This window comes from Micromys minutus (genome assembly GCF_963924665.1).
Source record: "Micromys minutus genome assembly, chromosome: 14".
Lineage (NCBI taxonomy): Eukaryota > Metazoa > Chordata > Mammalia > Rodentia > Muridae > Micromys > Micromys minutus.
In genome coordinates, this window is record NC_137983.1 from 34102821 (window position 1) to 34128382 (window position 25562).

A 25562-nucleotide genomic window follows, 5' to 3' on the forward strand; every position below is an offset into this window, starting at 1 on the left:
TGGAGGTCCAAAACTTGACACACTCATGGTCCTAAATATTTTGGGTAAAGTATACCAGCATGTATAGCCTTGGAGGTACATCACAGAAGGTGCCCTACACAACATCACTGCTGTGTCTCATGAAAGAATGGGTTGTTTAGTAAACTAGTTTGGGGACAGTTTAGAGCTAATTACGTTCATACCCAGACTGAACCTTGAACACATTAACATAAAAGAGCATTCCCCAGAGGCCATTGCAGGCACACCTCTCTGGGAACTGCTAAGACTTAACGGTTCTTTTAACTGGATAATTCTCTTAGCAACTTTGAAATGCGTGTTCAGTTCTTAAACTCCCATAATATGAACAATATGAATAAATTAGGGAGGGGGATGGCTAGGCTGAGGAGAAGATGGGGGAAATACAAACAACAGGGTACCCAGGACTTTTACCCTAAAACACATGGAGGATGGCCCCACAAGGAAAGACTTGCCTGACATTGGAGAACCTGAGACATCCTGGTTCTCTGCCAAGATGATCATTTTCTTTATGTGTGTCTCCTTCAGCGTAGAGAAAGGCTCCAGGGTCTTCCTGTTCCATAGCACAAGAGCTGCCTTGTCCGCAGTCACCAGGTAAGGCGCATGGGCCACCATAACCATATCACTCCAGGACGTGTTCAGCACGCATGTTCTGTTTTTTAATAGACTAAGACTGTGCAACCCTAGGGAAGAGCCAAGGTTGCTCTGTGAGCTAGAGCAAGGTGGGATGCTTGGGCCCGATGTGATGACAGTCCAAAGACCCAAAACTCCCAAGAAGTACGTTCCCCTCCTTGCAGGTGCCACAGCATTTAGTTGTGTAGGTTAAAAATGACTAACGAGTGTCTTAAGCTCCTGGACTGTGGGGATCTTAGTTCTGACACACAGGGACAGCAGCTCTGGCTCCACTGTCTCAATGTGTGTTGTGTTCGGTTAGGATTCTTTAATCAACCCTACACAAGCCAGAGTCATCGGGGGAAAAGGGAATTTTAATTGACAAATCCCTTCATTAAGTTGGTCTGTAGGCAAGCCTGTGGGGTATTTTCTTGATTGATGATTATGTGGGAAGTCCCAGACCATTGTGAGTGGTACCATCCCTGGGCTGGTGGTCCTAGGTTATATAGGAAAACAAACTTAGAAAGCCAGGAGGAGCAAGCCAGTAAACAGCATTCTTTCATAGCTTCTGATGTATGTAGTTTCCTGCTTCCATTTCTCTGCCCTAAGTTTGTACCCTGACTTCTCTTCCTTCATGATGGACTACAAGCTGAAAGGTTAGGTAAACCTTTTCTTGCTTTTGGTCATGGCGTTTTATCATAGCAATAGAAAAAAAAGCATCATGTACTAAAACCCATAGCTTTTAGTACAGTGCTACCAGGCCGCAAGGTAGCTGTCAGTTAAGAAGATCAGAATCACCACACAGTTTACAGCTCACACCTGATACCAATGTCTAACCTAACCACAGCCCTGGAACCTCCTTCTTTGCCAAGAAAGATTGGCTCTGTTATTTCTAGTTGTGAAAGGAAAAACATATTTGAAAGAAAATTTTGGAAAAACAACCATGTGTATTTTCTGAAGCTCTTTAACTCTATTATTTCTGAGAGTGTTCTAAGTTTTTAAATTTCTAGACCAGAGTGTTAGATTAGAGGTGGGTTTGAAGTGCCTTTTTGCATTTACTGTCAACTTTCAAGACAAAGTCTTTGTTTAAGCAGTGCTCAGAACAAGTAGGACAGCTAGAAGAAAGGTTTTGAATATTCTCTATACAAAGTAACAGTATGTGCTTGAAGTGACAAATACACTAATTACTATAATTAGATCATTACACATTATATACGGGTGTCAAAAATATCATAATTTAACCCACTTGAGTGGAACTGTTTCGTGTCCGTTAAAAATTTAAAACAAAAATTTCCACTGAAAACTGAAACTCAAAAATAAATTTAAAGTTAAGAAAAAATGACTTGAAGAAGCATTGTGCTAAAACAAAGCCTGGACATATGCCCTCAGCCCCACCCCCACACCCATTGTACTGTACGCTGTACAGTACTTACCAAGCCCTTTGGTGGTCCAGAGGATGCTTGCAGACCCGAGGTCCAAAGCCATCCGAGTGTCTGCTGCCCAAGTGCCTCTCCAAACTTCCTGTCTGTTTTTTCCATCGAGGGTCATGCTTTGTAGGGGCTTCCCACTCTCCACCCAGTACAGCACCCTTCTGGGCCAATCAAGGAGCAACTGCAGTATAATGTTCCGAGTGCTGTAGAGAATGGATGACTCCACAGCAGGCATTCTGGTCTTCCGAATAGTACCACGGTCACAGGGTACCCAGAATAAGTTTCCGGTGGATATGTCCACATTTGCTGAACAGACTGTAGGAGGAACAAAGGCCCCATTGGAAATGGCTTCTAGGTATATTTCGTGTACTGGCTCTAATGGGTCAAGGGTAGGAAACCCGCCCTCTGGAGCAGACATGTCTTTGTATCATGACCCTCAGAATGTCTGGTCTGGATCCAGCAGCTTGTCGCTTGAGCTCCACTGGTCCTCACAGCCACCTGAGAAGATCTACTACATCTTGAAGATGGCCAAGTGGCCTGCCTTTGCACACAGGCCTGTAACTTCAGAGTTATGTTCCTTCTTCCCACGGGTCAGTGTGCAAATCTATCTATTAAACTTCAAGGGGCTAGAGCTGAAATTGCTTCAGAAAAACTAGGACAAATGACTTCACTTCTGATTGGATAGAAAGTCACCAAGAGAGTGAGAAAATCTAGGATGAGAAGGTGCAGGTTTGATAAGGACCAAGTTTATAAAAATCCTGGGTATTTTGATGGTTTGAATAAAAACCTCCCCTCAGGCTCCTATGGGTGGCGCTATTAAGAGGTGTGGCCTTGTTGGAGTACATTTCAGATGCTCAAGCCAGGCTTGGTGTTAATCTTTATTCCTGTTGCCTTTAGATCAGGATATAGAACCCTAAGCTCCTTCTTCAGCACCAAGTCTGTCTGTGCGCCACCATGCCCTGCTAGACGACAGTAGACAAAGCCTCTGAACTGTAAGTCACCCCGAGTTAAATCTTTTCTTTTATAAGAGTTGCTGTGGTCATAGTGTCTCTTCATGGCAATAGAAACCCCGACTAAGACAAGTATCCTTTTTCAGATGCAAATAATTGGGTTATGCGCCAACTCCAAACACTCTTCATTTCCTACTAGCGTAGCTAGTGTACAGTTGGAACTGAGTTGGGGTTCAGACTGGGATGCAGTTTGCCATTAAAATTCAGAGCAATGTCAAGCCAGAAGGTCAGAATGCCTCCCTCAAAATCCTCTTCTTGCTTCAGAGTCCTCGAATGCATTATGAGGATGCTTCTCTCATGAGCTTGTCACAAGCTTAATTAAAATAGGCAAAAGTCTTAAAATAGTCTCTGCTATTTTATAAGTTACTAAAACTGATCTCACAAGCTCACAACAGCCAATCTTCAGGAACTGTGCTAGATGGTGGTTTAGTATAAGTAAGAAAATCAATTATATCAATTACTAAGAATAATTGATACTCAGCTAATAAAGTCTTAATTATTTTACTACTATTTACTGTTACTGGCTTAGAATTCCTTATTGTGGGAACTGGGTGTGGTTCTGAATTTGGAATTCTTTCTGGAGTTTTGCACAGGACTTTGAGAAGGGGACTCCAGTCTAAACCCAATATTCATCTTTGTTTCCTGCATACCTTATACATATGGCCTCAAAGTGGTTTTATAAAACACTACCTGCATCTGACTATATGAGAACAGATATAAAATTTCCCACCTATTGCATCATGTGGTGCTCAAACCCATCGAGATTTTGCTATTTTGGACTTTGTAGTTTCAAATTAGCACTGCACAAATTTTATCGCACACTTGTTTATGCTAAGTCAGTCTTGGGTATACCTCCACACCACACACACACATTCAAATCCATTTTACCATGTACCAAGGTAGCTTGGAAGCTGACATCTCCAGAGTATTCACACCCTGAAAATTGTCAGCACACCTCATGGCAGAGGACTTGTTGAGGGGTTGTCTGTGTGTTTTGTTCCTTAGACTGGAGATGGGTAAATAGTTGTTTTGGGGCCAAATATGGTTCACTGCCTTTTTATATTGATAACCTGCTAAGGAATACAGCTAATACGTCATACGTTCTATAAGTCTATTCTCATGCTACATAGCAAATAGCCACCGAGTATGGTGGTTACTCTTTGGCTTTTCATTTAAAGTTTGTATAACCTCTTCATCATTACTTAAGGAGAGCGAGATGACTTAGTGGGTAGGGATGCTTGCCACCAAGTCCTCTAACCCGAATTCAATCCCTGGAACCCACATGATGGAAGCAGAGAAATGATTCTTAAAAGTGACCTACTCACATACATGTGACACATGTGTACATGAGCATGCACACACACACACACACACACATATGCATGCATACTTGCACACATCACAAAATAAAATAAATGCTAAGAAACTAAAATTGTTAAGAGAAGTGATTCCACTTGCATGTGGAATGTTAAGCTCTAAATACTCAACGAATCACAGAATCCAAGAATCATTTTCTAGTACTTATAGTGCATTGTTAAGGTCATCAAAGCCATGTTTTATGACACTTGATGACCTAATCCCTGTGTCTTCTGAACTTCAACTTTGCTTCACTTTTCTATTAAAATAAAAGTATGAAGTTATATTCAAGTCAAAACTCCACTTCCGCAACAACTTTGCCACAAACACTCAACCTCAGCCTTTTAAAAATAACCATAGCTTGTGCACTGCTCATTTTTGTATCAGTAAGCTCTATGTAAGCATATGTCAGGTAATAGATACACACGTGTTTTTCCTATCATGTCAGTCAGTGTTTGTTTTTTAACCTTTGATATTTGGGATGGATGGATAAAGGATTTATTCTGGTTCCTGACTTCAGTCTACAAACATTTGTCTCCAAGGCTTCTGAGCCTGCATGTTGTTGGGCAGGGCATTGTGGCATTGTGGCATGGAGGGGAGCAGAGCGGTCACATTGTCCAGGAAGTTGGTGTGGAGAAGACAAGCTGTCCTGTCACAGGCAGGGCCCCAGTAGCTTGCTTCCCCAGCTCTGCCTTCTCATAGCCCGTCCATCTCTCAGTTCCTCACTGCACTCATTGATTGACAAAGTTACCATCCTAATGATGAGTTCTCAATGGTGCGACCTAGAAACCACGTCTTCGTTCTGCAGATGACTGGGACAAGGGTGGGGTTCATTTCCTATCCAAACTGTAAAGTGCAGAGGGCCAACTGTCAAGCACTTTGGAGCACAGGCATGGGGCATGACGGTGAGAAACTGATGATAAATACCAACAAACACATGAATAGTTACTCAGGGTGAGGGGGCAGGGCATCAGGGAAGCTGGTGCACACAGGGCTTAATAGGATGCTTATTCTTCTTCCTTTAGGGTGGGAGCACTTTTTTATTACTAAATCATAGCCTCTTGCGGGTAGAGCTCCTGTAAGATGATACTTCCAGATTACATGGATAATACTTCTCCATTTCCATGAAGTCATTGTTCACCCAGATCAATGCTCCCGCTCCTTTGCCGAGCTCTGCAGTTTTCAGAGAGCTCTCATTCTTATAAAGGTTATGGGTTTAACCTTGGCCCTTTTCAGATTCAAGGTGGAAAGGCTACTTGCCAGGTTCCTATTTTTTGAACAATGTCACATTGGTTCTTAAAGAGATGTTACTATGATTTCCTCTCAATTCGTAACTAAAAAAATAACTGGATTTTTCAGCTTCAGTTTTTAACTTTAGCATAGCAATATGGAGCCCATAAGAAAATGGTGACATCAGGACACTGAGGGGAGGCTACATAAAGCAGGCCTAGCTAGCAGGAATGAGGCTGTTGCTTTTGTCATGTTCAACCAATGCTACAATTTGTTTGGCTCTTGAATATCCCCATAAAGTTTATATGATAGTACTTTGATGGCAAGCCTGTGGTGCCGCTGAGGGGCTGTGGAACTTCCTTTAACAGATAAGGATCAGTGGGAGATAATTCGATAATTCAGATATGTGTCCTCAAACAGTCTGTGGGTATCTAGTCCCATTCCCCCACCACATTTCTCTCTGTCTCTGTCTCTGTCTCTCTCTCTCTCAATCTCTCTCTCTCAATTTCTCTCTCTGTCTCTCTCTCTCTCCCTCTCTCTCTCTCTCTCAATTTCTTTCTCTCAATTCTCTCTCTCTCTCTCTCTCTCTCTCTCTCTCTCTCTCTCTCTCTCTCTCTCTCTCTCTCACCATTAGGGTCCACCATTCACTTTTCACCATTGACAACAAGTAACACCACAAGTCTAAAACTGGAGAGTCAACCCAAATGGACTAAGAGCCCAAACTAACTCCCCACCCCCCTTGTATATATATGTAACTTGCTCAGTGAGGATTTGCTTTCTACACGTTGATCACACTAGGCATTTATTATAGTTATGGAAAGGTATCACCACCCCACAATAGAAACAGTCCTTGATAGAATAAGTGCTACACAGAAGCCAATTAGTATGTCCAGCCAGTGGGGAGGAGGAAGTGGGAGGACATCTGCAATTAGGCACCCCACAGACAGCTGTTAGATGCTGTCATGGTTAGTTTGTTCTGAATGTTTTCTGACTGGGGCATTAGAAGTCGCTGTTCAACCTCCATTCTATACCTTGTAGCCTCTGGATATGCTGTACATCTTTGAGAAAAGTGTCAAAGGTATAGCCTTAGCGTTTGGTAGAGCCCACAGGTGCAGGTGTTCAGAAACCTAGTTACCCACTCGACAGCTCAAGTCTCTGTCCTTCATAGCGGAGATGTCTGCAGACAAAGTACGGGGAACTTGAGGGCGAGGTGTGGCATTTAGGAATGTGGGAAGGGAAAGTATATATTGCCATATTAAGAAAATATCTTGCTTTTCCTCTCCAAAATCTGCATTGCAAATGACTTTTAAATTAGAGTATGAAAAATCTGCAATGCAAAACCAAAGAATAAAAGGTCCTTTTTTTCTTCTTCTTCTTCTTCTCTTCCCTGACTTAAGGCCAGGAAAGCAACATTTAAAAACTCTTATACCTCTATTTACCCTCAAGGCAGTGGTCACACCTGAGAACAGTGAGTCAATAAGAGATATCACATTCAATTAGTGTAGTCACATCTAGTCTTTGGCATGAGGGTATATTCGGATTAGGGGTAGATTCGCCTTGTGGCCCTACAGATTTTAGAACCAGAAAATAAAAGAAGAAAAGAAGATGCCTACCACAGCTCACCTGTTTGCTGGGTCCAAATCTCTTGCTTTTCTCCTGAATATCCGGCTGAATAAACAAGATGTCCCTGGGCATTTGACCAATAGATGAAGTTCCTTTTCCAATCAATATCCAGTAAATGGAAGTTCCCAGCATGCTCCTCAACTAGAGTTTTCTCTATAGCACTTCCCATAGAGCTGACTTTCAGCAAGTATAGACGTTTGCCGGAAGAAAAGACAACTTTTAATTCTACAAAGAGAAAGGGGAGATTTGCTATCTGACAGTCTATTGGATAATTTTCAGGATCCCTTCTGAGAGTAGCCATATCTCAAGCTCAGGCACCCATACAAATGTCTTACATCCCCCTGTCGCACACAAATATGACCATTATATCCTCTAAAGGCACAGGTTATCTGGACAAACGCAAGTACTGCTTTCCCAAGGCACTGGATCTTTCTGGGTTTTGATGGAAGCATAAGGGATGCTGCTCTCCTTGATTTAATAATGTCTCACCACTAGAGTATTTGTTTATTTGGTTGGTTGGTTTTACTTTTTGTTTGTTTTTCAAGACAGGGTTTCTCTGCATAGCCCTGGCTGTCCTGGAACTTGCTCTACAGACCAGGGTGGTTTCAAACTCAGAGATCACACTGGTGATCACAGAATCTGGGAAGCCAAGGCACAAAGATTGAGTTTGGAGCCAGCACTGGTCACATAGTAAATTCAAAACCAGCCCAGACTGTGTATCAAGACCTGTTTCAAAAATTTTAAAGTGTGTGGGTGTGGGCGCATGCGTGTTTGTGTGTGTGCGCACAAGCATGGGAGCAATTCTATCATATGCTGGAACATAGAGATATAACATCAAAGATATTTTCTAAGTGAAATACAACTGAGCCACAGCACCCACAATTTCACCAAATGTGGTAGCTAGAATAGGCAAGTCACAGACAGAAAGTGGAATGATGGTTGACAGGAGCTATGGACAAAGAGAGTAGTATTGATGCCTAAGACATAGAGAGCATCATTTGGGAAGATGAAGAATTCTGGAGACAGTTCTTGGTGATAGTTGCACAAAAACACAAATGCTTCTCATGTCACCATACAATTAAAAATGGCTAAATGGTAAGGTTTTGTTAGATCATTTTAGCACTATTATGAAACTAAATCAAGGGGTCTGGGAGCTGAATCCAGCCTTTGGGAGGCAAAGGTAGGAAGAACTCTGTGATTTCAAGGCCAGCCTAGTCTATACGAGTTTCTTGCTATCCAGAGCAACCCATTAGGAGCCAATCTCAAAGCAATCAAACAAAAATGGAATCAAGTTGTGTTGACGACAAACTGGTCATCAACGGAGCTTGTTGGAACAGACGTGATTGGTTCAGAAGAATCTGCCTTATTTCCAGGCGAACCTGGAGCAAGTCTTCTAGGACTGTACCTGTTCCCCAGAGAACTTACCACTGCATGTACCAGAAGGTAAAAGAAATAGTCCCTCTGGACAGGCACACTTGTGCCCCTTGGAATGAATGGGGGACAGGAGGCATAGGTGGCTGCAAGACCCTGGAACACATGCCGAGTATCTGCCTGTTTAAACAGAAACAGTAGATATAGTTTTAGGTTCCCTGTCCAAATCCATTCAAAACTCAGAACTGAAGAAGATGACCTGTCTTCAGAGGAATCAAAATATATTTGTCACCTTCTAGTGGGTGTGCTGACCTTTGAACTATTCTGACAGGCTGTCAGACAAGTGTCTGTCTATCTTTTGCTAGGGCCAACAAACTTCAACCAACTGCACCTTCTCTCTTGGAGTTGATACAATATGGGTATTTCCTTGGTTTACCAGGAGATGCCTATTAAGAGGTGTCTGTATTTTCCTCCATTGTTAGTTTCTAAGATACACTAGTGGTCATTCATGACTTTGACTCCTGCACTTAGGACACAGAGATGGGATGATCTCTGTGAGTTTGTAGACAGCCTGGTCTATAGAGCAAGTTTCAGGACTACATAGAGGGGACTTATCTCAAAAACCAAAATAAATAAGTACATACATACATATATACATACAAACACACATACATACATACATACATACATGCATACATACAAACACATGCATACATACAAAAGGACACATTAAACAGAAGCATCTGAGTTGAATCTGATGTACAGTTGGTGTTAACAAATACTTTTGATTACCCCTTCTGATTTCCCTCTAGAAGTGGGTACCAGCTTTGTTCCATTTTCAGATCACAGCCCATACATCATAGAATAAGATCTGGATCCTCTGTGGACTGCTTGTTTTCCTTTTCCTAAGTAATTTTTAGGGTTCTCTTATATTATTACTTTTTGTGTATAAGTGTTTGGCCAGCATGTATATATGTGTACCATGTACCTTCCTGGTGCCCCAGAAAGCCAGAAGAGGGCATTGAATCACCTGGGATTTGAGTTACAGACAGCTGTGGGCCACAAATCAGGTGATAAGGATTGAACCTGGTTTCTCTGGAAGAGCAGCTACTGCTCTTAACTGCTGAGCCAACACTCCAGGCTGGAGCCTTATTTCCAACACTCCAGACCCTACAAATCCAGCTGATGTTTTAGCCAGGCACGGGGCACAGGGCTAGGAATGACCTTCTTTGTGATGCTTTCGATCTGCTCAGCTTACTCAGACGTCCTATGCAAGACTGGAAGGAGCAGTGACTAGAACACACCCCTGCCTCAAAACAGCATGCTTCAACTGCATGCTGAGGTCACATCTCGGACGCTTTCCGTCTCAGCAATTCAGAAGCAAGTGGCTCACTTACTCTTGGGCTGCTGGGTCTTGTGGAGGACTGAGAAAGCAGAGATGGAGGCATGGAACAGCACCTCTCTCTCCTTCGGGCTTCTGGGTGAGGTACGAATCAGTTGGGATCGATTTGCCCAGAAGAAAGCATTTTCAAATATGGCCAAGCCAACAGGGTCTTCGTCTTCGAAAAATAGCCGAGGAAAGGTGTATCGTCCACTGCCATCTACATTCACCGTCTCTATGGACTGAAGGATTAGAGTCTCATGAGAGAGAAGTAGCCTCAGCAAGTGGGACCGGTGTTACCATCACCAGAGATTTATGGACGCTGGTTAAATATCACTGTGAAACCAAGTCCAAAGGGAGGAAGTCATCTAAGCTTGTAGAGGCCTCTGTTAAAGTTAGTGCACTGAGTGGTCCTTGTTCAGATTTTGGTTACCATAGCATCTGCTCTACATCCAGGCATGGTACTAACACTGTTCACTGTATTCTGTGATTGCCTTAGGAGATAGACATTTTATGTGCTCTCGGAGAGAACAGTGAGCTCTAGTCTCCGAGAATAATTCTTTTACTGGAGCATCCTAATCAGCCTAAATCACAGCTTAGGGAATGAGAGACTTGAGAATGTGACTCAGCCAGCTATGAGTGTCTGCTTCTAGTCACTATGTCATGATGACCTTTTAGTTTATCATTTCCCATATTGGGGCATCATAAACTGCATCATTAGGCCCTGTGAATCCAAGTACAGAACTCTTAAGTATCATGGAAGTTTCCAGAAATCTTAAAAACATCTTGTATCATGGGTACAACATAAATTATGACCTTTATTCTCGCAAAAATTTAGCACCGTTGGACTATAGAGTCTGTTAAAGCAACAACAACAACAGCAGCACACCAAGTCTCCCAAGCTGTTGGTACAGTCTGCTCTACTCAAAGATGCTGTGCAATTAAACCTGGCTTTTCTTGTTTTGCTCCACAAGTTACTTCATGGAGTTAATGCTTAGACAAAAGAGAAGTGTAAACATACCGTCAACCCATTCCAAGCTCCTGGCAAAAGAGAGTTCCCATTCCTCTGCATAACTACAGTACCTGTTTGTAGCCACTGATCCAGTAGAGTCTGCCAGTCACATGATCAAGTGTCAGTCCTAGGGGCTCCTCTGAGGTCACGACTGACAGTGTCTTCCTGTCGGAGCCATCCATTCCTGCCATTTCAATAGTCTTTACCCCATCCTCACCTTGATCTATCCAGTACAGATACCTGCAAGCAGCCAGAGTACGCAGTTTAAAAAAAAATGGCCTCACTTGTGCACACACATTATTCTCAACAACTCCCCTAGAGTTCTCCTGTGAGCTTTGTCTCTGTACTGCTACCCAAAGCTGGAGAGCTCATCTCTCATATTTATCAAGCATGGAAAGGTTTGGCTACATGAAATTCAATTTAGAACGTCCAAATATGGATTTTTGTGGAGGAAAGGAAATCTAAAGGCCAATATGCTCTCCTCTTAAGTATCTAAAATGCCAAGGGATTTCCTCCCTGCCCCCAACATACATCCCAGGAGAAACACTACTGACCTCTTCTCAGGAAACAGTACTAGTTCCTCTGGCACAAGATTCTTTTCTAAGATTTTGACATAGCCTCTGCCGTCACTTAAGCCAGCACAAATGACTCTCGCAGAGCTGCTAGCCCAATACAACTGTCCTGTGATCCAGTCCAGAGAAATACTGCTCACAGGTGGAAGTTCTGCTGACACAGAGGCAGAGTTACATCATAGGCAGTCTTTCATGTCTACATTTATGTTGGAAACAATACTTAACAAGACTTTTTAACAACTGATTTGGGTCTATACCATGAAGCATATAGTACCCAAGGAATGATGGCCAGAGTTAACCTATAGAGTCTCCAACATGTGGGGTATATGGGGATGAGGCAGATCACAGCCTAAAGAGAAACACAACCAAAGAATCTGAGAGTGTATGGCCTCAGCTCAGACACGGGTTACAACAGAAGTCTCTGGAAGTTGTGATGAGCTCTGTCTGTCACTATGTCTACTGCTCTATGTCCCTTTCTACTATGCTGTCTGTTTAATCCCTGTCCTCACCCAGTAAGACAAATTTGGCTAGTGCCCTTATCTTAGAGAGTTAGCTCAAAGGGCTAAGGACACAAGTTCAAATAGCTAGTGATGGAGAACATTCTTTGTGACTTAAGGCTACACCCAAGGGTTTGTATTCTTAAAGAGTACTTTCTACAAGCAGTGTTCTGTGATGCTCTTACTGAACCAGCCTACCACGTGCATGTCTCACATTGAAATTTTACATACTATGATGCTTCACAGCAGGAAATCATAAGAGCTTGCCCATATGGATATAGATATACATAGATACAAATATAAATGTAGGTTAGGTATAGATATGGACACTTCTTACAGTATGCTTAAGTAATCTTATAGGTTGAATGAGGGGTGTATCACAAAAGGCCAATGGGTTAAATGTTTTGTTTCTACCCTGTGGCATTATTATTGGTGGGTAGTAAAAACCTTTACATGGGGGTCTAGTGGGATGTTTTGAGGTTATTGGGGAATTCCCCTTGAAGGGAATTGTAGGATGGCAGTTTTGTCCTCTCTCCCTTTGTCATGGAGTAAGCATACCCCACTTCCATCATGATATGCTGCTAATTGACCCTCCCCAATTTTGAGCCTCCAAAATACTTTTCTCTTGTTTAAGGTTGGTAACCTCAGGAATTTGGTATCAGTGACATAGGAAGCCTTTAAAAAATTAATTTTAATGCTCAAAAACAAACCTGGGTAGAGGGGAACAGAGTTTGGTTTCCCAAAGACAAACACATTCAAGACTTTATCCACCCAGAAGTACATGTTTCTCTTCAGGTCATAAGCAACAGAACTGGGCCTTGACTTTACAGGGATCAGCATCTCCTGGATGCCTGTTCTTCGGTCTAGGAGACCAAGCTCTTTATCTGTTGCTATAAGAATCTTAGCATCATCATCTGTGGTGGAAGGAAAATAGTAACATGTCACTCTGACACTTACTCTTGTGCCTTTCCCTTTAACTAACAATGCTATTCTTTCTTCTATACCCAAGTCTGCTTATCCCTAAGGCAAAGCATACTCTGAGATCTACTGTGCCATCTTTGTCCCTCCCCAACCCCCAGGTTCCAGCACGTTAAAGCTCATCTTTGGGACATCATTGCCTCATTTGATTTCAGACTCAGCAGTTCTCATCTAGACAGAACTCTAATCTGTACTTGTCACATAGCAGCCACACGTGAGTGACCCTAAGGCAAAGAAGTGCAGGCCAAGTTAAAACTCTAGTGGTTGTGTCTCTTGAGCACCTATTTCTATTGCTCGCAGAGTGACTATGTTATTTTAAAGACACTCAATGCAGCCGGCACTCTGGTTAGGTAATGCCTGTCACAATAGCATCTTCTTTGGAAAGCAAGGCATTATTGTGTCTAGTACTAAGCCTTAAAGTGAATAGCCTGTGTCACTTTTCTCTATAATTACTATTAAGAATAGAGCAGAAGATGGGCTTGATTGCCTATAAAACTCACCTGTAACTCCACAGTCTGTGCCATTGTAGAGCTGGTGACCTTGCATACAGCCACAGGAATAAGAGCCTGGTGTGTTATGACATAGTTGGCCACAAGGACCATATGCCAGAGAGCACTCATCTACATCTGATGACAGAGAGTTGTAAGTCAGAGATGACTCAGGAGTTATATCTCCAGTATTTTAGTGCACAAAAGTTACTGAGTCACCATGGAGCTCCCATTCTTGTGAATGAGAAGGAACTTCAGTATAGGGAGCCCTGTTGTTTGGGTGGCATAAATTACAATCTGTGTTAATCTAGCAATATTCTTGGGCTATACCATTTGCTAGTCACATCAAAGACTATTTCAGAATGACAAGTGTTAGGGCCTACAAAACAATGGTTTAAACTACAACCATGCTCGTGTTGTTTATAATCACAAAAATGGCAGAAACAACCCAAATACACCATTAATAGCTATATAGGTAAAATGTGGTACAAACATATAATATAATTCAATTCATCCCTTAGTAAGAAGGAACACTGACACATGGACTAGAGGCAAGTGGCATGCAAAAGGACATTAGTTCACTATTTGTGCCGCAGAACATGCCATCTAAACGGATGGAAAAGGTCACGTTCACAGGTTTAACACAGGTACAGTTGCTTTACAAAGCCTGTGGTCACAAACTCAGTCTGGTGACACATACCCATTAACCTACCACCGGGGAGATGGAAAACAGGAAAATGAGGAGTTCGAGTTCACCCTCAGTTACATAGTGACATGTATCCTGCACTACACGAGACATGTGACAAACAAACAACACAAACCGAAGAGGACTCTCCATCAGAGAAATGCCAAAACTATGAGAGATTTATTGATCTGCAATAGGAAGTAAAGTGGTTCCTTGGAGACATTTCTTGGAAAACACTTTTCTTCCTGGACTACACAGTCCTAGACTGTAACAGTACTCTTCCGTCCCAGGAGAGTCACCAGTGCATGGCCAGTGTCACACTCTTAGCCAGTTAAGCCCTGCTGTGGGCCAGAGACCAAAAACCGTGCTACATCCCTGCCTGCACCCTCTGAGGGCTATTACCAGCTTCTAAGGAAGAGATAGTAAATTTAATAATGTAAAGTAGTGCTTTAATTTAAACAAGACACCTTAAATTTAATTACTGAAATTTATTAAAACATAATTATATATAATGAACTTTAAAGTCGGTTCATAACATCTCTTGGTGAAGTCTTAATATAAGAACCATTGTAGAACATAATTTTAAAGTTTCTGCGTAGCTTTCCCAGGTGGATAGGCCTGCAGGTCCATCATGAAGAGAGTACTGAGCACACAGGTGAGACCCAGAGTGGCGCTTAACCCGTCCTGTGGATGAACACATTGTTTCTGTATTATATTGTAAGCAAACTCTCATTCTGTATTGTTGTAGATAAGTGCTATATATGATTTTCACTTCATTAATTATAATGAAGATGTCGATATTTTATTTTAGCCCTAACATTTTCATAATCCCATTTTACAAAAGAGAAATACAAGACTTGAGGGGTGACTAGCCTGGGGAAGTTCAGCTAAAAGGATCAAGCAAAGGCAAACATATTATGGGCTTTAAGTTCAGAATCTGGGTGCGGAGTCCTAGGCAGAGGTTGTAAAGTGATGAGGGCAGTTGTTCAAGGACAGAAACGAAAAGCTCCATAAGATGCTAAATTTAGTACTTTGTCTTTGGTCAATAATTGACTTTCAAGTCTCACGAGCTAGAATAGTAATAACTAGAGGCAACAAGGAAATGAGAGCTGGGATCCTGGTGGAAATGCACATGCTCCAGCCATTCTACTCCTCAACAGAGCCACGTGACTGAAAACAATGGCCCAAACAGCAGCCCTGCTGCTGGTGTTCACAGTCACAGAAACAGCGGACACAACCCAAAAGCTCCATTAATAGGTAAGATGAGGTACAGACGTAATACAGAATTCTATTCAGCCTTGAGGAGGAAAGGAAGACTGACACTTGAGGCCAGTGTTGTGGCACCCAAGAGGACAAACATCGTGTGGCTCCACCGGTGTGGCAGGGTTACACAGAATATACAAATTCACAAAGATAGAAAGCGAGGAGAGGATAATAGAGGAGAAGGGTTATTCTGACATATATAGAGAATTCCCGTTTGGAATGAAGAAAACAGCTGCAAATGCATGGTGGTGATAGTTGTACATTATAAATCTAGGCACCAGTTAACAGTGAACTTAAAGTGCTTAAGATGCTAACGATTCATGTCCTGTACATTACACCACAATAAGAATGCTTCTAAAAGACAAGCTAGGTGAGTTCTGACCTCGACAGCTCCACCCGTCGGGCTGTAACCGCCACCCTGGTGTGCAGGAACACTGGACACCCCAATGGGTATTGCTGCATGGGCCCTCGCAGCCCCCATTCAGCAGGGAGCAGTTTTTACCTGTAGGGACAAGATATCTGTCAAAGCCACTAAGCTCAGTGGAGATTAATACCTTACAAGCTATGTTGTACCATGTACCCCCTATACTGGACGAGAAACAGATGGCCACTGAGAGACTCCCTTTGACCCTGGCCTCTTGCCTGAGAGTATAAGGCTAGGGGAAGACTGTGGCGCTGGAAAGAGATGAAGCTTGGGGGGGGGGTCTGGGCAGAGGCTTTTCTTTCCAAGCAAATATGTGGGTAATTTCAAGTGTTTGGTGCATTTATTTTCCTTCCACAGAGAGGTCAAGGCCCTCTTATGTGTTTTGTGCAGAGCATATAGATAATGAGGACGCTTAGTCCTGTATTTTGTATTCATGAATACAGTGAGTTATCTCTCAGGCATAAAACCTACACTTGGCCTTGTCATTGGTGCATTGAACAACCCTCACTTGAGCTCCTGTAGTACAAAGTTTTTTCAGAAGCCTTCTGGGGTGGGGGTGGGTGAATCTTAGGCAAGGAAGATAGGAGACAGATGATCGCATGACTTGAGGTCTTTTGAGGTGATGATGCCCACTGTCCTCCTCTAACAGACCCAACAGTAACTCTTCTTGTGAAAACCAGAAGGTTAAAAAGCCAGAGTTAAAGCCAGGTGGTGGCACATGCCTTTACTCCCAGGACTTGGGCAGCAGAGCCAGGCAGATCTCTTGAGTTTGAGGCCAGCCTGGTCTACAGAGCAAGTTCCAGGATAGCCAGAGCTACACAGAGAAAGATTGTCTTAAAAAAAAAAAAGTCAGAGTTACTCTTCAGCAACCCCTCCTCCTCCACCAGAAAACATACTTTCTGAGGTCTTTCTCAATTAAATCCGTGGAGAATTCTATTTTTTTCTTAAACAAATTGATTCATTCCTCCCCCAGACATTTGCCAAATGGTTTCTATTGCTTTAATTGATTTTGTAGTTTTCTTGTACTGGATCTGCAAAGTCATGTTGGGTCATAGAAAACCTCTAGGCTGAAAGCTGAACAAAAGCAGCTGTGTGCACCAGACTCAGCCAAGGCTCTCCCTATACTGGTAAGGTCTCGATACATCGCTACAGATGGTGTCGCTGGCTAAGGGTGTTGAGACCTGTGATGCTACCAACATGAGATGGTGTACTCCTGGCTTTATTCCAGAATTCAGAAGCAGTGTAGTATATTTAGGATATAGGTTTTAGCTAACTAATCTTAAAGCTACAAACTCAGAATCACCCGTAAAGTTTTCTGCAAGTTAGGGGATTTTGCTCAGAGTCATGAGACCAAAGCCAAGATCTTTAATGTAATAAGCAAAAATGCAATGTACTTAAATGTAAGGGACCAAGATAACTCCCTCTCTCCCTCCTCCTTTCACTTTCCCTGTGTGTGTGTGTGTGTGTGTGTGTGTGTGTGTATGTATGTATGTGTATGTGTGTGTGTGTGTGTGTGTGTGTGTGTGTGTGTTTCATTTCAAGCTTTCTCTCAAGGGGTTGGCCCAGATGATAACAGTGTTTAAGTCTGAAATGTCATCTACAGATTCTCGTGTTTGAACATGTGCTCCCCAGATAATGGTGCTATATTAGGAAGCGTGGGACCTCTGGGACATGGAAACTTGCTAGCAAAAGCGGGTTACTGGGGGCAGATCTTTTAGAGTCTCAGCCCCATTTTCAGCCCGAACCCTCTGCATCCCATTCTGCAGAGATGAGGAAAGCAGCAACCACACACCCCCTCTGCCTTGGACAGCACGCCTCAGCCATGGCCTGTGACTGCCTACCCAAATAAATCCCTGCTCCCTTAATTACTTCTGCCAGATACTTTGTCACAGCCAAGCGAGAAGTAATTAATCCTGTGGCTAAAGCATTAGGCTACGTAGTCTTCTCGTTGCCCAGCCTCCCACCAAAAGCTGAGGAAGCGGTTTCTTACCGCATGTCCTGGGTTCATCAGCACCATCTGTACAGTCAGCTCTCCCATCACACATCAGAGACTCTGGGATGCATTTCCCACCATCGCAGCTCACGGCACCTTCTGGACAGGAGGCTGTGGAGAGAGGTGATCGTTCTTTTCATTACTACTTACAGGGGCGGAGCGGAGAACGAGAGGACTCTTTCAGTGGATTATGTGGCAGTATTTCCATAGCCTGTGGCAATTCAAATTTGGGAAGTAAAGCTTATCATCCTGAACTTTTTTTTTTTTTTTTCAGGGAATCAGGGCCTTAGAGTCAATCACAAAAATAGCAAGACATCTGGGCACTCGAATGAAACTGTTCTAAACTCAACTGATCTGGCTTTAAATAGCTGGAATGAAAATGGTACTGTCAGCAGCTTGACCCAAAATGAGTATTCCTTTAAGAAGTACCCAACTTACAAATGCTAGAACCTGGGTGTGCTACAATGTGCAGCCTTAACTCCAGGAAATACTAGGCGGGATTCTGGTTCCTCAACAAAGCAGAGGTACCCCTATCCTGGGGCTGGGGTGTTGTCTTAAAGAGGAATATGATGCTCACCACACTTTGGGGTTGGTTTTGCCTGTTTTGTGGGCGGTTTTCCCCATCACTGTGAGAGCAGGAGTTGTCTGTTGTTATGCTTCCTTCACAGACTGATGCTCAGGCTGATTATGGATTATTCATCGCTGGGAACATTCTGGGCGATGCTTATTCAGCAAATTAACAAGAGTTAATTAATCTAAGAGTTTTGATCTCAGCCACTCTGCGATTCCATGGATAACTATACGTTGGCTATTGCTAGGGGGTATCCTCTTCTTACAGAAGGGATGGCAGCCTCTGCCTTGGGGATTAAATGCAGATCACATAAAGCAGCCCGTGTGCTCTACCCTGCCCTTGAAACACCAGTAGGGAAGCCAGACTTACCACAGTCCTGCTCATCAGAGGCATCACCACAGTGGTCGATACCATCACACCTCCAGCTGTCCATGACACATGCCCTGTTCCGGCATTGCCACTGCCCAGCCAAGCAGCCGATATGCGCACAGTGTGCTTTTATGGACCCATCTTCACACTTCTGATAGGCATCACAATGTTGCCCTGCGTCCATACATCGAGTCTTTTCTGGACAGTGGATTTTGTAGTCTGGACATGCTGTCAAGATCTCTGAAAGGCAGGAATTGTGTGGGTGGAGGAGAGCTGCTGGACTCTGATGGACGTGCCTATCTAATAAGTGCAATAGTTGTCATGGAGTCTGTCTACAGAACCACTAAGGGATGCTAATTACGCATCATTAGTCATATGGTTTCAGTTCTCTGAGCTGAAATTTCTCTTCCAAAAAGCTTTGAAAGAGTCAATAAGGTTAATAACTTTTGAAAACACACACACACACACACACACACAAAATAGTTCCAAGAGTCTCCTACAACACCAAAGACAATGTCACATCTGGCTTAGCACACACAGCCTAAGGCTATTTCATGGCTTACTTTCAGTTAGCACTGATGGCGCTGGTACACGCTGTGAGTGAGCAGAGAGATGACTGTAGGAAATAAGTTTTACAAGGCTGACGAAATGCCCCACTCAGCAATGGCCCTTGCCCCCCAAGCCTGGTGACATGACTTCAGTCACTGGGAACCATACTATAGGAGAGAGCCAACTACCCAAGCTGTCTTCTGACCTCTGCAGACATGTGATGGTACGTGGGGCACACACATGCACATGCCTCCACACGTAAGGAAATAGATGTAATTTTTAATAAGCTGTACCTACCACAGTTAACCTCATCGGAACCATCTAAGCAGTCACTGGCGCCATCGCAAAGCCAGCTGGCAGGAATACACTTCCCATCGTCACACTGCCAGGCTTGCAGGTGTCCCCGACACGCTTGCTCTGCAGGCCAGAATGGGACTCAGTAGGAGGCATGAAGGAAGCTGAGTTTGTCAGAGCTCGTAGGTGGCTGGATTTTATGTCATACATTTTAGATATCAAAGCAATGGTTACTTCTCAGTTTGACACTGATCAGGACCCTGAACTTGCTGGTCCCTTCCATACTCTCAGGAATAACCTATGACATTACTTCCTTCTCCCATCACTATGACATAGCACTTGACAGAAGCAACTTGACAGGAGACGACATTAGGTAGGTTTGTGGTCTAATGAAGGACACAGTCTATTGTGGCAGAGAAGGCACGGTGGCCAGAGTGTGAGGTGACTTTTCACCATACCTTCAATAAGGAGTCAGAGGGAGACACATGTTCACACTCAGCACATTTTCTCCTTTTTCTTCTTTATTTATTCAGTCTGGGCATCAGGACACGGGGAAGTGCCACCTACCTTCAAGGTGAGTCTTTACTCCTCAGTTAAACTGTGGAGATACCGCTGCAGACATACTCAGCAATATGCCTATTTGATGATTCTAGATCCTGTCTAGCTGAGAGTCAACAACAACGGCCCAATAGCCCTCAGAGCTTACTCTCCCCAACATCTTTTAGAACGCTGTTATCTAGCAAAAGTGTTGACAGCAAAAATACTTTGCACATGTTCTGTCTAAAATAATAACCGGCCATGCATGACTAATGAACACATGAAAGGTGGGTTTTGCATGACAGACTTGATGTCTATTTACATTTAACCATTCAGAGACATTTTGGCCCCCATAGGGGGCTGGAGGCCAGGGCAGCCCCTCTTTGAATGCCTTTGATAATTGAGACTATATGCATTGTCTAAGACAGCCTGAGAAGTAGCATCTCTTGTTTCAGATCCCTCCACTTAAGGAAGGAGACTTAGAGAGCTAGCATAGCATGTATAAAGACCACACAAAAAAACGAGTATGACAGTGTGTTATACCCTGTGAGCTTCCGTTTGTTCATTCGCCTCTCTGCTTTTCACTTATTTGATTCTGGGGATTTAACCTGGGTCTTTCTTTTGCACATATTAAGCAAACCCTCTACCCTGGTGCTGCACTTTCAGTCCTGAGTGTGTTTGGTAATTCATGTGAGGTTAGAGACAGCAAGTCACCATCCAGGAAGAAGCATGTGGGATACAAAAAGAAGGGCATAATCATCACTACATTCGGATTTCCTCTGTTCATGAGAACTTTATTCTCTGTCCTATATTCATGACACAAGGGTAGGATTCATGGCTTTCGAAACTTTCTGGCTGTGCTAGCATTCAGATGACCTACCTGTGGCTTTGAACAGTCAACACACCGAGAGCTCGGTCTTCATAGTAACAAAATATTTTCTAAATAGTTAACTTGGCTTCTAACAATTTTATACTCTATTTTGTTGTTCGATTTGTATACAAAAGAACTTTTGAGTACTGTGGTCTGTAAGGCCTCCCTAAGAGCCTCTGGATTGCTCTAGTTAAAATAATATGGGTCTAGTTAAACTAATATGGTTACCAGTGTTTAAGTTTCAATCTAAGGTTCAATCAGGGGGCAAAAAAAAAAAAAAAAAAAAAAAAAAAAAAAAAACATGATTTCAAGTCAAGAGTTTTTTTCTTTTAGTTTTGCATATATAAACAAATACACACACACACACACACACACACACACACACACACACACAACCTGTGGGTTGCAACCCTTTGGGACTCCCACTACTCTTTCACAGTGTCTGTCTAAAACCATTGGAAAGCAGTTAATACTTCCAGGCTGGTTTTGAACTCAGGCTATAGCCTAGGATGGCCTTGGACTTGAGATCCTCCTGTTTCAGCCTCCTAAGTAGTTTTGTGTTTCAAATATACTCCACGTATACTACCTGAAGGTATTTTATGTGGTATTTTCAGAGAACCTGTCTTTTGACTGAGACCCATCACATAGTCAGGTATGGAATGTCCCCACTGTGGTATTGTGTTTGTACTAAAACGTTTTGGATATGAGAGCATTTTAGACTTTCAGACTAAGAATGTTCAACCTGAACATGAGAACCAGGGCTGGTGCCAGAGGGCATCTTTCTAAGTACTTCCACACTGCTCATCGGTCCCATCTGGACGGAGTACTTACCACACTGCTCATCGGTCCCATCTGGACACTCTCGCTCCCCATTGCAGAGCCAGAGCACAGGAATGCACTTCTCACCACACGATACTTGCTGTGTCCTGTTACACTCTAGTTCACCTGCAGTGGACAGTCCAGAAGCAGTGTCAGGAGGCTATCTGGCTTCCACAGCACAAGACAATTCATGGTGATAAGGAGCCATGAAGTGTCATGCCATTCCTCTCGGAAGACTCAGTTCCCCCCCAGTTCCCTTGGTCTCACCGGGAAATTCCTTGGACTATGTGCCCGTTTTCCTGTTAACTGAGGGACATGCCTGCAGTACTTCTGCTCTATCTTGGTCACATAGACATAGAATGTGAACACTTAGAGGTTTGAGGTCTAGGCTGTAAATACTTTCATTTAATCTGAGACATGTAAACCCATGTTTAATGAGAGTCGAGTTTAGGGTTGAGGATGACATCCTTTGAAGAATGTTTCTCTGACAGCCGTGCTATAAATATTTGGAAGCTTCCAGCCACTTGCAAAACATTGAATCTGTATTATTTCGTTCCACTAATGAACATCTATGACGCTCAGTGTTCAGGGGTTAACCAAAGGCTTGACGGGAGCGTCCTCAGAGGGCAGCTGCGGGAAGGCCTGACTAGTACTTTTACTACGTTGAGCTAACTCTTAGAGACGAAAAGCCAGTTGTTGGTTCCTAGAAACCATAAGCTACATGGTCTGCACCTACGGGGGTCTCTACACTCGGTTGAAGATTAACAAGGTCTGCTCCGGTAGCAGCTATGCGTGTCTCAGCGATGGAAGTGGACATAAAAGCCAGTGAGCTGACTGTTCTTTGTATCCCAATCTTACTTGCATTCTTTGAAGACTGTGTTATCAGTTTAGTTGACTTTAAAACAAATTCAGCACACACAAAGCACTAGAAACACCACCCCCCGGAGTATGCTTATTCCTGGGTTAGCAGCCACCTTTGGCATCCCCTCACATTCCATCTAGACTATTATGTGCGACGTGAATAAAGCTGGTGAGACCAAGCCGTGTCTGGAAACTGCTACTATGGGAACAGGCTCAGTCAGCAGATCACCTGGGTCGGAGCGTTTTCATTGGACCACTAACTGACTGACTGGTAGGTAGGTCTCAGGCTGTCCACCAACCCAGACATGAGCTCAACCTGGACTATAAGGATCTCTGGTGGTTAGATGGAAGCCAGCACTGCTCGGGAACATGTGAAAAAGATTCCTGTCTGCCAAAAGGGGTCACTTTTCCTACCTCTGGCAGAGGGACTTACACAGCTCCATTGTACCTGTGGCTGCATATTAAAGCTCACAGTGGCCACTAGTCCCCCTTAGTCCCTATTCACAGGTATCTGTTATACATTCCAAAACCCCTACACTTTCCTCCATGCAGGCTAACCCTTCATAACTGGCCATTTTCCATGACTACATTTACTCTCTCCCCTGTGCCCTATTCCTATCTCCTGCTGGTTTAACACTGTTTCCTCCCACTCTGCCGATTCCCTAGCCCTGGCAAAGCCCAGCCTGCTGGCTATGTTCAGGCTACTATTCCCCGCTCCCTCTCTCCCTTCCTCCTCTCTGCCGTCTTTCATATCTTCAAGGAAAATCGTAACCAACTCATGGAGTGGTCTCATCAGCAGTTTCTTCAATGCACCCTCTAGCGCACTGATAAGGAGACCTCAGCTTCCCCGTGTATGCAATGCATCTTGGTGATAAGCGATCCTAAGAAGGAGATTGAAGGCTTAAGCAGGCACATAGCTGCTCAACACAGAAGCTGCCAAATCGATGCTCATCAACCAGAAAGTCCTTTGCTACCTCTTGCAGCAGATCCTTCCAGAAGGATCTCTCTGGGTTGCAGGCAACTCTAAAAAAGCTCAGACCATTAAGTGAGTCACAACTGAAAAATATTTTGTCTCAGAGATTATTGGGGAACCAAAAGTGCAGATGTGTTGTAGGCATTACCTGCAGACTGGTTTCCAGTCATTTTGGAATATCAGTAGGTGCTTACTACAAAGGCACATATATGTCATACACTACCATTTATTGACAGTATCCTGGTGTCAGGTACACTGATAAAATGTCCTAAAACACATGTAAAGATGCCTTAACACTAAAAGATATGAAATAACTGCTTAGTTTAAAAAACAAAACAAACAAACCAACAAGTAACTTTAAATCCTGTTTCAGAAGTAGTGTGGGAAGACAAGCCACTGGCTGGATGCTGGCCAGGTTACATACAAATCCTGGAGGTCGGAGTCTTGGAATGTCTCCTCCAAAAAATTGGCTTAACAAATTGGTGAACAAGGATGCAAAATGACCTCACACTGGCCTTCTGCACCTGGTTGGGGTAGGACCAGGCTCATCTGCGTGATGGGCTTGCTAACCCACGGGCAGGCGCTCCTCTAATGCTGGGTGCCTTACAACCTTGACCCACTGACAACTGCACAAGTCTCAGCGACCATGAGACAGGTTGTACTCCGCCCCCAACACCCCCAGACCAGGACATCTTTGGATCTGTCTATGACACTGAAATCAACAAGTGTGGCAGGAAGTGTTCCCACCCGTTCTTTCCCAGGGTCGGTTTTTGGAGAGTAGCACCTCTTATCTCTACTAGGTGCTATAACCACACATCCCAACCACGACAGCTGGAAAACCGAAGTAGAAGGTGAGTCCCACCAGGTCTGGACTTCAAGGAAGGAAGCAGCTATCTGAGAGGTAAGGTGATCTAGGCACTCAGGGGTGGAGAGAGCCCCCTTGGCACTTGCTGGGTGACTACATGAGGAAAAAAAAAAAAAAAAACCTTTGTCCTTGAACCCTAACTTACCTCTCCTACTAGCCACATGTTTGAAAAGGGCCTGGCAGTCCCTGCAGGATGCTCAGCCCCACCCTTCTATATCCTGGCCACTGCTCAGCTGAGGATGGCACACTCCGGGAAGGCAACTGAAGTTCGCCTTCTGTCCTTGCAGGGCGCTGCTATGCTGCGCCCCACATTCTGCTCCCTGCAAACCCGGGCTGCGACCCTTCCGAGGGCGCCGCTGACCACGGGCCCCACTCACCTGCTCCTGATAGTCGGATGCTGCCACCCACAGATACCAGCACCAAGAAGAAAAGGAGCAAGAGCATCCAGCACCGCATGCCTGGGAGGGACAGACCGTGGGATCTTGCTCCCGCTGGGCTCCTGAGTGAGGACAGCCCAGAAGGGAGGAGCAAGAGGCGAGGGGCGCGGGACGCAGGCGGGCGCCAGTTCCCACGCCTCTTTGCAGGTTGCTGAATGGGAGCCTGGAGTTCTCTGGTGCAAATCTTGGGCGCCCCGCTATTCTGGGCAAGACCCGCCTCTGTCCAGGAAGATCTCCTCGCATTGCCTATGAGGACTTTGTGCCACTGATCCCTAATGGGGGTATAAGCAGAGCGCTGTTCACAGGGAGCTGGCTCTTAGGGACACAGAAAAGGTTAGTCAGTCACACTTCAGCTGGTGCAGGAGTCTCCTGGAAATCTTACGCAAACATTCTGCTTTTACAGACCTGGGACACGTCTGTCACTCAGGCGGCGAGGTGTGTCTGCTGCTCTGACCTTACTTTGCAAAGCACAGAAA

At 44.0% G+C, this 25562-nt stretch overlaps 1 protein-coding gene across 1 annotated transcript in view; it reads right to left on the minus strand.

Annotated features, from left to right (window-relative positions):
• LOC308429950 (low-density lipoprotein receptor-related protein 1-like) overlaps nt 1-25105 on the minus strand; it is a gene marked incomplete at both ends in the record, with an annotated part of 48681 nt that extends 23576 nt beyond the window's left edge. The window contains 15 exons of the mRNA XM_080928998.1: nt 486-698; nt 2061-2372; nt 7277-7501; nt 8702-8827; nt 10045-10270; nt 11112-11280; nt 11595-11763; nt 12820-13023; nt 13588-13713; nt 15906-16025; nt 17938-18051; nt 18881-19120; nt 19727-19846; nt 21963-22076; nt 25027-25105. Of these exons, the coding sequence (XP_080785124.1) occupies nt 486-698; nt 2061-2372; nt 7277-7501; nt 8702-8827; nt 10045-10270; nt 11112-11280; nt 11595-11763; nt 12820-13023; nt 13588-13713; nt 15906-16025; nt 17938-18051; nt 18881-19120; nt 19727-19846; nt 21963-22076; nt 25027-25105 (2557 nt within the window). The remainder of the gene's footprint in view (nt 1-485; nt 699-2060; nt 2373-7276; nt 7502-8701; nt 8828-10044; nt 10271-11111; nt 11281-11594; nt 11764-12819; nt 13024-13587; nt 13714-15905; nt 16026-17937; nt 18052-18880; nt 19121-19726; nt 19847-21962; nt 22077-25026) is intronic.
• Between the last annotated feature and the right edge of the window lie 457 nt (nt 25106-25562).